This window comes from Acanthaster planci, linkage group LG05, assembly GCF_054643075.1.
Source record: "Acanthaster planci isolate LZ-2023a linkage group LG05, COTS_SCS, whole genome shotgun sequence".
NCBI lineage: Eukaryota > Metazoa > Echinodermata > Asteroidea > Valvatida > Acanthasteridae > Acanthaster > Acanthaster planci.
The window spans coordinates 10,516,294-10,533,472 of record NC_141781.1 but is presented as its reverse complement, the minus strand read 5'-3'; the positions used below and the strand labels follow the sequence as shown (position 1 = coordinate 10,533,472).

The 17,179-nt window shown below is 40.6% G+C and overlaps 2 protein-coding genes across 11 annotated transcripts in view; both read left to right on the top strand.

Annotated features, from left to right (window-relative positions):
* The window catches only part of LOC110982623 (uncharacterized), a 64,534-nt gene extending 52,088 nt beyond the window's left edge, over positions 1-12,446 (top strand). For 7 of the 8 annotated variants that reach the window (XM_087136620.1, XM_087136619.1, XM_087136621.1 and 4 more), the window contains 13 exons: positions 158-310; positions 541-693; positions 935-1,087; positions 1,323-1,475; positions 3,533-3,685; positions 3,925-4,077; positions 4,320-4,472; positions 5,113-5,166; positions 5,352-5,501; positions 6,092-6,262; positions 6,795-6,869; positions 10,097-10,231; positions 11,333-12,446. In XM_087136620.1, the coding sequence (XP_086992746.1) occupies positions 158-310; positions 541-693; positions 935-1,087; positions 1,323-1,475; positions 3,533-3,685; positions 3,925-4,077; positions 4,320-4,472; positions 5,113-5,166; positions 5,352-5,501; positions 6,092-6,262; positions 6,795-6,869; positions 10,097-10,231; positions 11,333-11,484 (1,808 nt within the window). In that variant the 3' untranslated portion in view covers positions 11,485-12,446. The remainder of the gene's footprint in view (positions 1-157; positions 311-540; positions 694-934; positions 1,088-1,322; positions 1,476-3,532; positions 3,686-3,924; positions 4,078-4,319; positions 4,473-5,112; positions 5,167-5,351; positions 5,502-6,091; positions 6,263-6,794; positions 6,870-10,096; positions 10,232-11,332) is intronic. The other variant, XM_087136623.1, reaches the window with a different exon arrangement.
* A 2,781-nt stretch (positions 12,447-15,227) lies between these two features.
* LOC110981687 (alpha-2-macroglobulin-like) overlaps positions 15,228-17,179 on the top strand; it is a 57,555-nt gene continuing 55,603 nt past the window's right edge. For 2 of the 3 annotated variants that reach the window (XM_087136947.1, XM_087136946.1), the window contains exon 1: positions 15,228-15,698. In XM_087136947.1, the coding sequence (XP_086993073.1) occupies positions 15,607-15,698 (92 nt within the window). In that variant the 5' untranslated portion in view covers positions 15,228-15,606. The remainder of the gene's footprint in view (positions 15,699-17,179) is intronic. The other variant, XM_087136948.1, reaches the window with a different exon arrangement.

Genomic DNA, 17,179 nt, shown 5'->3' with positions numbered 1-17,179 from the left:
CGTACATTCGAGCAACATCAAGTTTCAATTTATTGACCATCAGGACAATTCATATCTCATTGGCAGTGCAAGTGGCTCAGAAATCAGCCATCTGCCTGGTTTAGTTTAACTTTCTTTGACTTTCTTTCCCCTATTTGTATATATTCTCATTATGCAGCCTCTCCCAGCCCGCCCAAGCCAGGACAGTGCCCCATGGTTGAGCCTGGCAGCGTTGGTATCTGTGTCCAAGAATGTAACGATGATAGTGGATGTACTGGTGATCAGAAATGCTGTTCCAACGGCTGTGGAAAAACTTGTGTGGATCCAGTTGGTATGCATTTTAAAGTAATTTTGTAATAACATTAAATTTGTCTTGCTTAAGTGTTTTGCCACATAGTGAATTCTTTGGAGTTGGAAAGTTTTAACAATTTAAGTTTTGGATTGTATAGATCATCGAAAACAATACCAATCTCATTGTCATAGGAAGTGGGTCAGAAATCTGTAATCTGTATGCTTTAGTTCAGCTTTCCTTTTCCCTGCTTGTATGTTTTCGCCACACAGCTCCTCCTCAAGAACCCAAGCCTGGCCAGTGCCCTGTGGTTGAGCCTGGTGGCTTTGGTATCTGTGTCCAAGAATGTAATGATGATAGCGGCTGTTCTGGTGATCAGAAATGCTGTAGCAATGGCTGTGGAAGAACTTGCATGGATCCAATCGGTATGCATGTTAAAATGACTTTGTAATAGTAAAAGATTTGTCTTGCCTAACTTTTCTGCCACACGGACAAATTCTACTTAAGCTGTGGAGTACAGAAGTTTTAGCAATTTGAGTTTAGAATTGTTTATGAGCACCAGGAGTAATGAATATCTCATTGTCAGGGGAAGTGGGTCAGAAATCTGTAATCTGAATGCTTTAGTTCAGCTTTCCTTTTCCCTGCCTGTATGTTTTCGCCACACAGCTCCTCCTCAAGAACCCAAGCCTGGCCAGTGCCCCGTGGTCGAGCCTGGCAGCGTTGGTATCTGTGTCCAAGAATGTAACGATGATAGTGGATGTACTGGTGATCAGAAATGCTGTTCCAACGGCTGTGGAAAAACTTGTGTGGATCCAGTTGGTATGCATTTTAAAGTAATTTTGTAATAGCATTAAATTTGTCTTGCTTAAGTGTTTTGCCACATAGTGAATTCTTTGGAGTTAGAACGTTTTAGCAATTTAAGTTTGGGATTGTATAGATCATCAGAAACAATACCAATCTCATTGTCATTGTCAGCGGAAGTGGGTCAGAAATCTGTAATCTGAATGCTTTAGTTCAGCTTCCCTTTTCCTGCTTGTATCTTTTCGCCACACAGGTCCTCCTCAAGAACCCAAGCCTGGCCAGTGCCCCGTGGTTGAGCCTGGCAGCGTTGGTATCTGTGTCCAAGAATGTAACGATGATAGCGGCTGTTCTGGTGATCAGAAATGCTGCAGCAATGGCTGTGGAAGAACTTGCATGGATCCACTCAGTACGAATTGTTCTTACTTTTTTCATTCTGTGATCCATGGGTTGCGCCTGAATTAACCTTTATGCCACAGAGGAGAAGTGCTCTCAGGTTTAAATTGCAGGCTTTGGAATTGTCACAGTGCTGAACTCGAGACCATCACAACACCATCACAACACCAGAACATAAAATCATGCACAGGACCAGACACAAGTAATAGTGGGAACAATTACAAAGAAATGCTTTTGTTTATTTATTTATTATTTCTCAGGGAAAAACACATAAATACACTGAAACACAAATTAGGAATAGCACCACAAACAGATCTAAAAAAAACCAACCTGATAACACCCCGAAGGATTGCCAAAAACCGAACTTAATCGCTGTCTAGAGGCTCTCCTAAAATGTTAACAGTTACTAGGTTGGGCAAAAGTGGGACTCACAAACAAATAAGGCAGAGTGGGGAAACACAAAGGGAGGGGGAATAATAAACAGAACTCTGGAGCAAGCTGTGTAGGCCTAAACAAAGAACCGAGGGAGAGAACACAAACCACATGGAATTAAAAAAAGGGGGGGTTGACCACGGAGGGAAAGAATCGATGAAGCTGAGCTGAAGAGAAGATTGGAAATATGCAGAAAATACAATGTACCATATAAACAGGGACATATATATGAACAATAACCACATAAAGTTGGGAGTCATTTAAATTACACATAAATAAATAAAAAGCCTAAAAATTCATATAACATGTATTGCATTTGGAATGATCTATAATACATTGACAAAATGGCCGCTACATACAAGAACTATAATAAATAAATGAATAACAATGGACAATAGATCGACATACAGAAGATATCAATATGAGTTCAATCAAAAGTAGTGTTTTTTAAGATTAGTCAGGAAAGGAGTCGTGCCGTACAGGATACTATTATCAGTTTCAAGATCCAAAGAGTCCCAGATTCGAGGAAATAGGACAAAGATTGATGGAAGGCGTTAGTTTGAGATTGCAAATGACCGAATTTAACCTGGTTGAGATGTCGAGATGTCGAGTATTGAGGGTGAGATAGTTCAGGATAGGAATATCAAATTTACTGGACAGACATTTAGCTACAAAGGAGATGGAAAGAAATTTCAGTCTGTTCATCAAGAATGGCAAACCCAGCTTGGTGCACCACTCGGAATACTCGATATTATTCTTGTTTTTGATATGTATACATCTGCATGGAAGACCGAGACAACACCAAGTAAACCTTCTCTGTACTCTTTCCAGCGAGCTCTGTTCAGAGACAGAACTTGGGCACCAAACTGGGGCAGCATGCTCAATAATTGGTCTGACAAGGGCACAATGCAGTTTAACCATCACAGCTGGATCTCTACTTTTGACTATTCTTCGAACAAAACTGTTCATCCTGTTAGCCTTACACACTACTGCATAGTTTGCCGTTTCCATGATAAATTTCGAGAAATTACAACACCTAGATATTTATATTGACCAACTGCTTGAAGAATGTGTGGTCCATTGGTATAAGTTGGTTTAGGTGAGCTAGAACGAGAGATTGACATCAGCTTGCATTTCTCAGCATTAAGTTTCGTTTTGGCCAGTGCACACCAATTGTCATTTTGTAGAATTGTTTCATCATTTCTATTATGAATGACCCTATGGAGCACCATGTTGTCCCCATACCGTCTCATTTGTAACCTAACACAAAAAGGCAGGTCGAAAGCAAAGACGTTAAAAAGGAGCCGTCCAAGGACCGAGCCCTGTGGCACACCTGAACCCACTGTAATCCAAGATGAATGAACACCCTGAAATTGAACACGTTGCTGTCGACCAGTCAGATAAGATTGAAACCAATAAAGAGCCGACCCACAAACTCCATATTTATGCAGTCTTTCTAGCAGAATTTCGTGACTCACTCGGTCAAAGGCCTTTGACCAGTCCAAGAAAACCGCATCGATACGGGGTGGGCTAGGCCTATCAATGGTTTCAGCCCACTCATTGAAAACAGTTGCCAACTGTGTTACAGCTTGCTGCGCTTCACCATATTTCTCCTGCTTATATATTCTCTCCACACAGCTCCTCCCAAAGAACCCAAGCCTGGCCAGTGCCCTGTGGTTGAGCCTGGCAGCGTTGGTATCTGTGTCCAAGAATGTAACGATGATAGCGGCTGTTCTGGTGATCAGAAATGCTGTAGCAATGGCTGTGGAAGAACTTGCATGGATCCAATGGGTATGCATGTTAAAATGACTTTGTAACAGTAAAAGATTTGTCTTGCCTAACTTTTCTGCCACACGGACAAATTCTACTTAGCTTTGGAGTACAGAAGTTTTAGCAATTTGAGTTTAGAATTGTTTATGAGCACCAGGAGTAATGAATATTCATTTTCAGTGCAAATGGGTCAGAAATCTGTAATCTGTATGCTTTAGTTCAGCTTCCCTTTTCCCTGCTTGTATCTTTTTGCCACACAGCTCCTCCTCAAGAACCCAAGCCTGGCCAGTGCCCTGTGGTCGAGCCTGGCAGCGTTGGTATCTGTGTCCAAGAATGTAACGATGATAGCGGCTGTTCTGGTGATCAGAAATGCTGCAGCAATGGGTGTGGAAGAACTTGCGTGGATCCAATCGGTATGCATGTTAAAATCACTTTGTAATAGCAGTAGATCTGCCATGCTGGTACTGTTCTGCCACACAGGTGACTTCTTCTTAAGCTTTTGGAGTATGAGCATTTTAGCAATTTTAGGTTTTAGATTGTGTAGATCATCAGGAGTATACCCATCTCATTGTCAGTGGAAGTGGGTCAGAAATCTGTAATCTGAATGCTTTGGTTCAACTTTCCTTTTCCCTGCTTGTATTTTTTCGCCACACAGCTCCTCCTCAAGAACCTAAGCCTGGCCAGTGCCCTGTGGTTGAGCCTGGCAGCGTTGGTATCTGTGTCCAAGAATGTAACGATGATAGCGGCTGTTCTGGTGATCAGAAATGCTGCAGCAACGGCTGTGGAAAAACTTGCGTGGATCCAATCGGTATGCATGTTAAAATGATTTCTTAACACATCCTAATATACATTTCCCTGGCTGGTTCCAGTATTCTTGCTACACAAATTGCATTTTCTTGAGCTTGGAGATCATTTGTTGTGTGAGATCATCCAAGCGTCTTCATCCCCCAGATGCAGCTATGTGATACTTGGATTTTTTTATGGATAGTGACAGTTTTGCAGTTCCAGATATTTTTATTTTCCTTATGATGGAAACCTCTCCCCATTCATTGCCATGAAAAACCTTATTCAGCTTTAAAGGTCTTGGGAACTCCCCAGTGAATTTAAACACAAAGAGGAGGATTTGTTTTGAATAGGAAAATGTGACTCAACTTTACAAAATTAATCAGAAATTGACAGTCAGTTTTGAATTATAGGCGTTTAAGGAATCTAGCACATTTTTAATCTTGAATGCTCGTTGCATACAAAATTATCACATATGTCTGGATACCAAACTGAGTGATGCTTCAAGCAGAAACCTAGCTTTCAACATTCTGACATAAAGTAAATCTTTTTGGGTAAAAAAGTAGATTTAAGTTGTGAGATCTGGTCACAAATGCAATGATACCATTACCCTGGCCGCCCCCACTGATCCACCATTCTGCTTCTGTTCCTTTGTGTTTTTGCAGAGCTGGTTGGCCCTGTGGAACCAGTTGGCCCAGTGGAGCCAATTGAGCCTCAAGGTAAAGAGTGTTATTCCCCCTCCCCCATTGTAAGTTTCTCCATACAAGACAAAAAGAATATTTTCACTACTGATATTGGCTTCCATTTTGAAGACACCTATATAGCAACTTACCTTTAGATTATTCACTGAAAAGCACCTTACTCTGACAGTATCTTATTTTTTTCCTTTTATTCTCTGCACTAGCTCCCAAGCCAGGTGCATGTCCAATGGTTGACTTGGGCACCATTGGCATCTGCAGCCAAGAGTGCAGCAGTGACAGTGATTGTGAAGGGGACCAGAAATGTTGCACCAACGGCTGTGGCAACACCTGCATGCCTGCTTATGATCCAGCCGGTAAGCACCAGGAGAAACCTTGGTGTGCGGTGCTTTATGTTTTCCTTTAAACTTCACATTTTGTCCTCAGTCAGTCATTTAAAAGAAGATGTTTTTAATTTTTTTTAATAGTGATAACTGATAACTTTTAACTCCATACGTCCTTTGAATCCTTCTAAAAATCCATGGTGTTTAAGTGGCACATTATATTTTTCTTAAACTTCCAAGGTGCGTCAAGACCTGTGTGAAATGATAGTCATTTAGCTTTACTAGTTCTTAAAACCTGCAAAAGTTTCCTAACCTTCCAGGAGGGTACAGTTTAATGATGTGAACGAAAAGCAGTAGATTCTGCTAAAATAATCAAGCTTCAGTGGCTGGATACTCCTTGTTTTTAAAGTAGTACCTCGTACATGTTCTGGACTGTACACTTTTGATTTCTTGAGTCAGTTTAAGTTTGCCTGGTACACAAGGCCCTATGAGCCCTATCCCCCCATCTGAATTACGTGTGCCCTTCTGCACACACTCCACGATCACCTAGCAGTCCCTGATTGTAAATCTCACTGCATCCGTGCCGGGTGTCCTTCTCATGGCACTCGCCCTTCTCTCCACAGTCAACAACTTCAGTGAGTGCCCGCTGGTGACAGACGTAGGCCTCTGCGCGGAGGAATGCTCGGCCGACTCTGACTGCGGATCGGAGAATCTGATCTGCTGCTTCAACGGGTGCGGCCATACTTGCACCCCCTTGCTCGGCATCCCGACGAAACCAAGCCTTATCTCTTTGGGTAAAATCTTGTTGAAGTAATTTGGGTTTGATATTTCAAGTGGCCTCCTCTTTAGAGAGTATATGAATCCGGCAAAAAAACATCTAATTGTGTTCAAGAAGAGTAGAGAAAATGAGGTGGGTTTTATGAGGGAATGTTATGGTACAATTACTGATACATCAGGACACCTTTCAACTCTGTGGAAAATTGATTTATAAATGAGCAACAATATATATTATTGTATAAAACATTATGGTATACAAAATGAAATAAGCTTTTTCATCATGATCTTTGCCAATGTTGTTTTTTTTTTAAAGGTTCAATTTATTACAACAGGCTTCTTTTTGCCGATCAGATTCCATTTGGTCAAATACATTATCACTCTGATCCCCCATCCCCCTTAACACTTTTGGGAGAAGTGTTTTGGAGATACAAATTCTCCTGCCGAGCAATTAGCCAGACTACAACAGTCCACTCCATTGATACGTTTCTTTGAAATATTCCAAACTGCCTTGTGACATTTTTTATCTCCCCTGCCAATTGATGCCTACAGATTGCCCATACTGCCTGACCGATCTGGTCGACCTTCCTGATGATATCAGGGCGCTCATTTGTGAAGCAGACATGAGTAAGTTTATCCACTTTCACATTTGGAATGGTAAACCGTGCCCTGTCAATGGAGGTTTCTTCTCCAGTTTCTAAGAAATGACTTCCATTAATTAGATCCACCATTATATTTGTTTGTTTTTCAATTTTTTTGTTCACTTTTCATTGAACCGTCTACTTGGCAGGTTTTTTTTTAGGCAGTTCAGGTTGTGTATTTTACAAATATCATCCTTCACGAAAAAAACAGTACATTGGGCCAAAGAAAAAATTACGGGGAAGCTTCAGCATTTCTGAAGTTGAGCTATTTATTCATGAACCAACTCCAACAGCAAAAAAAATTTGCCATTTACAGGAAAGGTACAGTTAAACAAATATATAAATCATTAAAATAGAGATGTTTGAAAACACAAATATGAAAGAATATACATGTATACAAATAAGAAATGAATGAAATAAGCAAATAGGCTGTGTACAATAAAAATGTATTTTGGTCATTCCAGAAATGAGGGGTCCACCTTTTTTCGTGTCCCTGTCACATCTGACATATGCTTTTGTAATTTCAGAACACATTTTTATTTCCAAGAGTGATGAATTAATGCAAATTTACCTGCCAAACAGAAAGTAAAAGTTTGAAATTAATGCTGGTGATATTTCCATGTCAAATAACAAAGGTCAGATGTAACAGGGACACAAAAATGTCACACTTTTGGACCCCTAATTTCTGGAATCACCTATATTTGAAATTTGCAAATATTCAGTAATCTGAATTACCTAAAAGACAAAATGGAGAAATAATAATATTATAAGACCAACAGGATAGCTAACAATAGTTAGCTATGGAAAAATGGGCGAGATTAACTTCATACGTGAAGGTTTGTTAAGGTTTCAAAGTTTTCCAAGTTTGTCTTAGTTGTTAAACAAATTCTCGGGGGGAAAAAGATATTGTTGAGATGAAAAATTGCTGTCCGGGAAAAAAATTGTCCAGACTAAGGTTTTGAAACCAGTGTGAGCCTAGAATATACTTGTATCGACCAGCTGACTGAAGCAAATTCAATGGATGAACCACGGAGTCAGCTCCGTGAAACAACGGAGCATGTTCCCCCCCCATAGTTTCAGTAATGTGCACAGTCTAATGTACAAGCCATAGTTGTAATTTGTTTTGATGTCCCCTTTAAGAAATGTATGCATGCCCAGGCGTCCCCTTGGAAAGTTAGTTCTACCCTGGTTATAGCCACTGTAGCTTAGGCTGACTGTGACCTTTCAAGTTGCAGCAGACGTCGCTGTTGCATCCAAGGCAAAGTCTCATGTCATGAATGAGCATGTTGCAGAAACTGCTCTACAAATGTCAGCACCAGTCCTCTGAAATCCTTGCATTGATGAGTCAAACGAGCCTCGCGACAAATGGCATTGAATTAGACAGCTGCACTGAAGGACTTGGCATTTTCATTCATTTTGGTCTGTTGTGTAACATGGGTGCATTGCTGTGTTAGGGGTAGAATTTTTCCCCTGAAAGTTTTGCTTTGAACCACAATAGACAGATCTCTGTTGCCTGAAAACAGCATACACGTACCTTGTGGAAGCAGAGTATGGTATGTGTGCTGTCTCACCCTGAACGACCTGGTTAGGGCTTGTTAGAATGTGAGCACCCCCTTCTTGTAGCAGACAAGAATGCACAAACTCAGCATCCCTTGCAGAAGTATGTCACAGGGGAGCTTTTTCAATGTAGCTGTCAGAATTTTAAACGGTGTCCCATCTGTGTTACTGCATGACTGTCTGATGTCTTCATACAAGTTTCTGTTTTCAGTTTCATAGTCTGCATGTATGCTTTGCTGATTTGAGATGCAACTGCATGCAGACCTGTCCAGTAAGGTGTGAAGTATTAATTTCAGTGCAGTAATGGGTAGAGTTGGATTTTGTCTTCGACTCTTACCACAGCCTAAGCAATTTTTGTTGTTTTCATGTGTAAGGGTTAATTCGAAAACAAACTTACTCTTGTGTGTGTACCTTACATGTGGCATTCTGCAGTGAACTGCATGTATACTATTAAATGCCCAATATGAGTTCCAGTGACATTTTCCTAGAATATTTTCACCATTGGGAAATTTAAGTCGTCTGTCAGAACTTATTTCAACTTATGTCTTCATCTTATTGTCATTGGAATAGGAGATATAGTCCACGATCTGAGTGTTGCTTCCTGTTTTTGAATGAGCATCCAAAAATCGGGTTAACTACCCCACAAGTTCATTGGTCCTTGCACCTCTTTTGTGACAATCCAGAGACCAAACGGAAATTCACAATTCCGTTTTTTTCCTCTTTGTTGTTCAAGTAAAAAGTGAAGAGACGGATGACAAATACACCTGCAACATGCAGCATTGCTTGATGGTCTGTAAAGTGGATTACCAAGAGAAATAATTTGGGGCATCTTTCCCCGCTTAGAAAATATTTGAAAAGTCTGAGGTTCAGACCGCACTGATAGAATATTGCTTTTTTTTCCTCTGTGAAAGGTATACCCAATTCTCACTGTGGAATTTGTGCTCCACTCGCATTTGGAATTTGACATTGACAACATGCTTTCAACAAATGTACTCTCTTAGAATTTTGTACAGATATTGAGATATTCTACCAAGACTCTGACCAGGGTCATTCAGATCCTTTCCTCAAAGTAATGCCTTTGCCAGACCCACAAGTTGCCTATTGGGTTACTGTCTCAACAGGTCAGCATTTTTGTGTACCCCAATTTCCATGTACAATTTCATCAGCCATGCTACAGAAGCCAGCTGTGCGTCTTAATGTCAAAATGCACTAAATGTATGTCATCCACTTGTATCTTTATTCACTTCATTCCTGATAATTTGTAACATGGAGAAATTCAGCACACTCTGGTGAATTCTGTATACATGCACTATTGCAGTGTCAAGGAATGTCTGTACTCATCCCCATGCTCGAGTAATTCCTATTAGATTTGTACATACACAAAGGTTCAAATTAGTCTGCACGTCGTAGTAAATATCCCTCTGTGACATGGTCTCAAAGTTTGAAATAAAGGACTATTCGGTAAATAATGTTGCACAGATCTTGAACAAATGACCACCAAAGGTCAGCATTTGTAGAACTTTGGTTGTTGATATCTTGCTCGTTTTAAAAAAATTAGTACTTTATTCGACCAAAATGAATGCCACACCTGGGACAACTTCATTGCAGGAATAATAGCAGGTGGTTAACACATCAACCGTCTATATTGCCTTTCAGTGATGGTGGTCAAGTGGAAGGCCAAGGACAACAGAGTGCGATTCCTGCGGGATCTCATCACAGATACAGATGTGACTCAGCCCTCTCGTCTCCTGGACATTGAGGAATCCTGCCCATGCTTCACCATTGTATCTGGTAAGTTGTGATTTGGGATGAGCATGAAGAATCCTGCTCCAGAACACATCGGGAAATTAAAGGATTGAAAGTTGTGCCGCAGTACATTTCGGATCTGGAAATCTGGACCAATAAGTAGCAAAGGTATTGCCCATGTGTGGTGCTCAGGTTTCCCTTGCGATTTCTCTTCATTTCCTGGTTATTTTGGCTTTTAAATTTAGCCACCAAAAGGGAGGAGAAAATTAACTCTTAACATTCGTCAAGTTAGCATGTTCACGCCAACTGGGAGGCATGCCAGGGAAAACAGTTACCCAAAACTATATATATACATGTAAATCTCATTGATCTTTTCCTGCACTTGACCAAGTGGCAACTCGTAATCCTTCACCAACCAGGATACATCCATGCATAAACCTGTGTTGTGGCAATGGAATCCCAGGCGACTTAATTGTTATAACAGTTATTGGGGCAGCATGCATGCCATGTCAGGAACTGTTCAGGGTCAACAGACGTGCAAAGACATCTTTGGCATGGCCCTTGGTCTGTCAGACCCTCCAATATGCCGGGACATTTGTGGTCAGAGAAATAACCTTTCAAACAGCAAGGGCTATTGACACTTTGAATCTTTCCATTTTTTTGATTTGTGGTCTGCATTTTATTCTGAGACTGTATATAAAATTTGTGCAAGAGTTAATGGCTTGTCTTGCCTACTTAAGTGCACACCAGAGACCAGTGTCTCTTTCTTCAGTCACTGCTTTAAATAGCCCTAATGGGAATATTTCATGGTGTCAACAAAAGGGAAAACGTGACCAGGGCAGATCCAGAAACAAATGTGGGGTGGGGGTGTAACATTTGGGAATTTCTTTTACATTAATCTTGTATGGCCTTTCTAGGAGTGAGGCTAAATTGCAAGAATTTTTCCCTCACACTTTTGGAAGGAAGGGAAATTAAGTAGTTCCTCCAAATTCATTTAAGAAAAAACTTTTCCTGTGGTTCATCCAGTGTTCATGGCATGATGTTTTGACCCTTTTTTGATGGCATTGTGTATGCATTCATCTCCTTTGCTTCAATTTTGACATTCTCCTACCTGTTCCCTCTCCCTTCTTGGCTTTCGTCCTGAAGATGAGCGTGTCATCATCGTGGGCCAGTCTGACCGCATCCTGACCGGAAGGGGCAAAGGTCGGGCAGTCACCCTTGGTATCAGTGCTTTTGCCATCAGGAATGATGCCAAACTCAAGAAAGCACTCGTCCAAATCCGTGGCAACTGCCCTTAAAAAAATTTGTATTTTTTACCAGCGTTTGGTGAGATCATAATTAATTCACCACAAGATGAGATTTTGTAAGAAAAACAAAAGTTCCCCACATTTGAAAAAGTTCCCATCAACTTGAAAAAAATATTCGATACCAATAAATGAACAAAAAGAGAAAACTCATTGGCACCAGATATCTGATGTTGATCTGATAGAGATAAACTTCCTTCACTAAAAGAAAGCACCATTGTTGTGCCTTTTTGTAGGTTAACATTTGAGTTTGTACAGTTTGAGATGGTGTTTTAGCTGTACTTACTGGACATTTAAGTCCATTTTCTACATATTCAAGACCTTTTATAACAATTTTCACCTCATTTCTAGATCATGTATTTTTGTACCTTGAAGCAAGGATGAATTGGACTTACTTAAGCTTGAATCTTTTATAAAAATGATGAAAGATTTTTTTAGTTTTATAGATATGTACTTAAAGTGGCAAAATTTGGCACCGGCCACATTGTATACTCAATACAGAATTGCTTTTAATAATCTTCAGTTGAAAAGCAATGATTTTACCCACTTTGAGTTTTCCAGAAAAATGTCTTTATGTCAAGGTGTTTAGTGTTAATATTACCAGATGAATTTTTGCCACCTTTTTAGGTTCATTTACTGTAGTGTCTCTCTTGGTATCCTAACATATTATTTGCTGCACAAGATTTCATGCTCGAATGTTGTTGAGGTCAGATACAGAGGTGCCCTTTGTTATTCCTGACTGTAATCTGATTATTTGAAACCTAGAATTGATTGTTTAATGGTGCATGGAAAATATTTGTAACTTTTTTTTAAGCTTTTGATCATTCACAAAGGAGCTAAATGCAACCTGTGTTTCTCTTTTTTTAATAAGTGAACTGTTTTAGCCGTGACTGTTGAGTCGGTTGTTTGTGATTGAATGTAATTAAAAGAGCATCAAGCATTGTAAGTGAATTGTACCATTTCATTGTGATGAAGCAGTATGTTAGTTTTCTTCATAAACCTTGGCACCGAATCGTGCAGTATTTCCAACCGAAAACAAACGCTTTGAAGGACGTCGGGTCGGCCGAGACTAGCTTGTGGGGTTGACCCGTAGCACTCGTCTGACACTTTAGTCTTAGTGGGAATTTCTTACAGTTTTGATATTTGTGTCCACTGCTGCGGTAGTGTCAGTGCTCCGAACTTGACCCCACACAAAATTCCTGTCACATGTCTTGCGTGTAACTTTCGATAGTGGTTGCCGACAGGGTTTGCTTAAATTGGCGCTTGTACGACTTTATTCTCATTTAGCCTTTGATAGTGTGTTTCCTAATTCATTGTCCTACTTGGGGAAATGCTGAATTCAACTCAAAAACGGGCTTTTCTTGACTCAGTGGATGTATTCAAGTCTGTTCCTTGCTCTATGGTTCAAGCAAGCTACTCGTGTTAACACGTGTATATACTCCAGGGCGCTCGAGCGGCTATAGTTCGACCTGCGGGTCATCGAGAGTATACCTCGCTAGAGGGGAGCATACTCTTGCACCCGAGTGTAATGCGCACACATCCTACTCGTGCTGAATCTGTTTCCAAATGTTTATATGTGAGAGATAGTTTCCTGCCATGTTTTCACCACTAAGTAAAATCGGCTTGTTTTTCGAAAACCAGTGTCAGTTTATTTAGAGCACCCGCCGGATGCAACACTACTCGACAAAAGAGTGAGCAACTGCTCGCCACTTATGCAAGCCCATTTTACTTAGTGGTGAAAACATGGCAGGAAACTATCTCTCACATGTAAACATTTGGAAACAGATTCAGAAACGAACACTAATTGGTTGGCATTGGATTAGTACGGACACGTTCTCTAAACCGACTTCTCAAGCTTTTGAAAGGAAAAGCAGACTTTAAGCGAAAGATCATTGCATAACATCTTGGGAAGTCGTGTCAGTCTCCGGTGATGAGGAAGATATTATTACCGTCAGTCGCAACAGGTATCCACACAATTTCCTTGCGAAGCCCGTTAACGATTTCTGTTGTGGTGGTCCTTAATGTTACCGTGGACGAAGGATAGTAAGTCAGTGATGATGTTCCCTCAACATGTAGCAATTAAATTTACCTCCCACGCAGTTATGGTTTGTCGTGAGTTTATTTGTCTCGGTACCGTACCAGTCTGTTCCTTCTCTAAACACCTGAGTCACATGTCAGTGTCGCCCACCACGGCTAGACCCAACTCCTTCCTCGTTTCCTGTTTAATGATTTGTATAAAAACATTTCCAGTTAAATGTTCTGAATAAAAAATACACGGACTGTTGGAAAAGAAAACAAGGGGCTGTAATTTCGAAATTCATGAAGCCTTTATTATTTTTTTTATATGTTCTGGTTTGGAGTGGGTAAACCCCTCCCCCCACACACACACGTTTTACAACTCACACCCATAGAGCTGGATTCAGCTCTATCCAACTTTGTGTTCACACCAACAGTTACTCATTTGTATAGAAATATACGATTTTTTTTCGTACGAAGAATCTATTTATTTATTTTTATTTATTAACCGTTTCCAACAGCAAGAAAATTGTCACTTACAGTGGGCAGAAATTTAGTCGACGGTTACCTTGACTATTCTGATTTTGCTACTAATGACCATAATCCCAAATTGCCTCCAGACCTGTTTTTAAAATGGGGAACCTTGTGTGGACGTGAATTAGTCCATACAACTTGGTGGACCTGTTTTCTTCTTCTCCACAAAAGGATGGCAAGTTTGTTAGATTTTTTTTACTACTTTCTGACCAAGCGCATATTCTGAAGAGCTCTCCAAGTACAGTTACGATATACATGTAGGCCAATATAAGAAAAAAGTTAACCAACAATTAGCGGATATACGTGTAGGCCATTAGAGACAGTGTCACCAGCTGACTGGCACGAAGTAGTTTAGGTGACACCAGCTGAAGGCCTTTTTTTGGGGGGGGCTGGGGCTTTTTTCATCATCTCTCCATAAAAAAAGTGCCAGCAACCTCGCTTAACAGACCCTGACCTTAAGCTGCTTGGCACTGACAGGTACTGGTGTACAGTAATAAAAAAAAAAGAAAAAAGAAAAAAAGAGCATCTGCATTAATGCGAGGTTTTCTCATTTATTATGAGCAAAGATCGGATGTATTTGATAATTCCAATGGAAAACATTGCCGCCTTTTCCCAACCATTCAAACTGAACTCCATTTATTACGCGTGCTGCATGTTCATCATTGATGCTCCCAGCAGTTCAAACTGATCGTTTGGAAATTTATTTGTTTTGAAAATATTGCTTTGTTTGGTTTTGTTGTTGTTTTGAATGTTGTACACGGAATCACGGAGATAACTGAATTGTAAATCTGATGTGTACATAACATATTGATACATCACAGGGTTGGATATAATAATATACAACCGTATCATTGTAAGAAAGGTCGTTATGGTACGAGCGCACAAATTCTGCATAGATCTGTAAACTTTTTCGACCGCTCCACCATCAAGGACATCTAAATATTAATACATTTCCCTAAAATGGCTATAGTTCTGTCGTTCAAATGACAGTGAAGAAATCTAGAAAACATTGGCCATCAAAAACATAAAAGAAATAGCTCTTCAGTTACTGAATAATTGCTCATATTGTGAGAAGAACTTCAATGAAAAATGATAGATAAGTGGATATACATCTTTTGGCGGAGTGTTACACAAGCAATACGAAGGAAATCGTCCAATCTGCAGATTCATAAAGCCTAGCGCGCGAAGGACGTACATGTACATGTACATCACGAGCAGTTGGCACTGGCCCGCTGACGCACAAGTTACCGGGCACACTTGTACTACACGTGCATGCTCGAGTGCACAAACGCATCCACTGATCGAGCACGTGTCAGGCTTTTCCAGGTCCACCCACCGTGCAGCAATCCAGGTGTCTGGATTTGGGCACAGAATATCTTCTTATCTCGGAAGTTTTTCGCACACCATTGCTCATATCCTCATTGTAACAGACTTGCAGTTTAGATTCTGGAATCCATTCAGGTGGAGAACAAGGCGGTGAGTTTTTCGACGATCCAATCTTGAAGCCGTGATTTCCAGGCGGTACGGTGGTCTGTGAGTGGTTCTTGTGCCACTGCTCGAGAAAGGATGAAGCTGATCATTTTCGTCGCGGCTTCTCTTGCTCTTCACGGACTTGTTCAGTGCTTGCCCCAGTTTAATGCAGAGGATTCTGAGGATGAGTAAGTAAACGACCTATTTCCAGTTGTTTTTACTAAAATTGTATTATATTATCTGTAATCATGATAATGATATAAAGATGAACAGAGAAATTGACTGGAGCGGGATTTGACGAACATGCGACCTTGTCAATTTCTTTGTTCGTCTTTATAACCATTTGTGGGCACTTGTAGTCAGTTTCCCTATGCAGTATAGTTTGCTTCATGATTTGTGTTAAAAAAGCTGCATTCTCCCCGAGTGATCCCTGTTCACCACTTCCTGTGTTATAACATAAAGATAATCGTGTACTTTAGGCATAGGCCTAATGACTGGTTATAGCAGTAGCCTACATGGTGTTTCAGGTTACTTGGCTTCTGACTGGTGCAGTGGCGTAGCTGCGGGCGGCCTGGAGGGGAACATGCCCTCCCATTCAGGGTGCCCCCCCCTGCAAAAACGGATGAATGGATATTGAACAAGGCTAACAAAACTTCCCCCAAAACTACACACCATTGAAAGCTGGTGTCCCCCATAAGATGCTGGTGATCCCCTTGTTACCCCCACTGCTAATAAAATCCTAGTTATGCCACTGGACTAGTGCCCCCAAACAAAGGGGGATTGTAAAATTGGGGACCTTGTTCCTAGAATGGAAGAGAACTTTTGAATTCACCTTAGTAGATTACTGTGACATCATGCTCAATAACTGTTGGGTTGAGGTTGTCCAAAAAAGGGCAGGGTTTTGAGTTTTGAAGGAATTATGAGGGGAACTGTGACTTAACACGTGACACATGGTGTATTCAAATTTGCATGGCTAGTTAATCAGTAAGAAAGTCACATTTTCTCACAATTTACAATTTAAAATTTCAAAAAATAGGGTCAGTGCAATAAAGAGTGTTGCCTTTGTTCTGTGGGGGACTTACCCATTTTTCAAGATTAAAATGAGAAAAAACTGGGGGGTCCCAAAGTACACAATCCCCAAACAAAGATATTGATAAATATTGGAAAGCTACACCAACGTAGAGCTGGATAGCTCACTTGGTAAGCAACAGCGGCGGAAAAGTTTTAAAAGTAAGTGGGGGAGGGGGAGGAGGGAAGCCCCAACCGTGAGACTAAAAAGATTACAATTCTGAAGTTGCAATGTACCTCATCTGGTAGGCCTGTAAATTGGGGGGGAAGGCAAAATAATAACATTTTCATAGGTGGCGGGGGGCAATGCCCCTCCCTGGTCCCCCCGCCAGTGTCACAGGTTCAAATCCCACTCTAGTCAATTTCTTTGTTTATCTTTACAATCAACTAGAGGTCATTAACATTAATCATACAATTCTGCCCTATTTATTTCAGCATAGAGCTGGGACCCCAGGCATGTTTGAGCTATCAAGCTATATCCATGTAGCAAGTGTTGGCATAGTTGTGGAAACTTATGTCAGTTGTGTAGAAACAGTCGCAACAATTTTGAGATGGGGTTGGATATGTTGGAAAATATAATGAGGTGTAACATTATGAGATT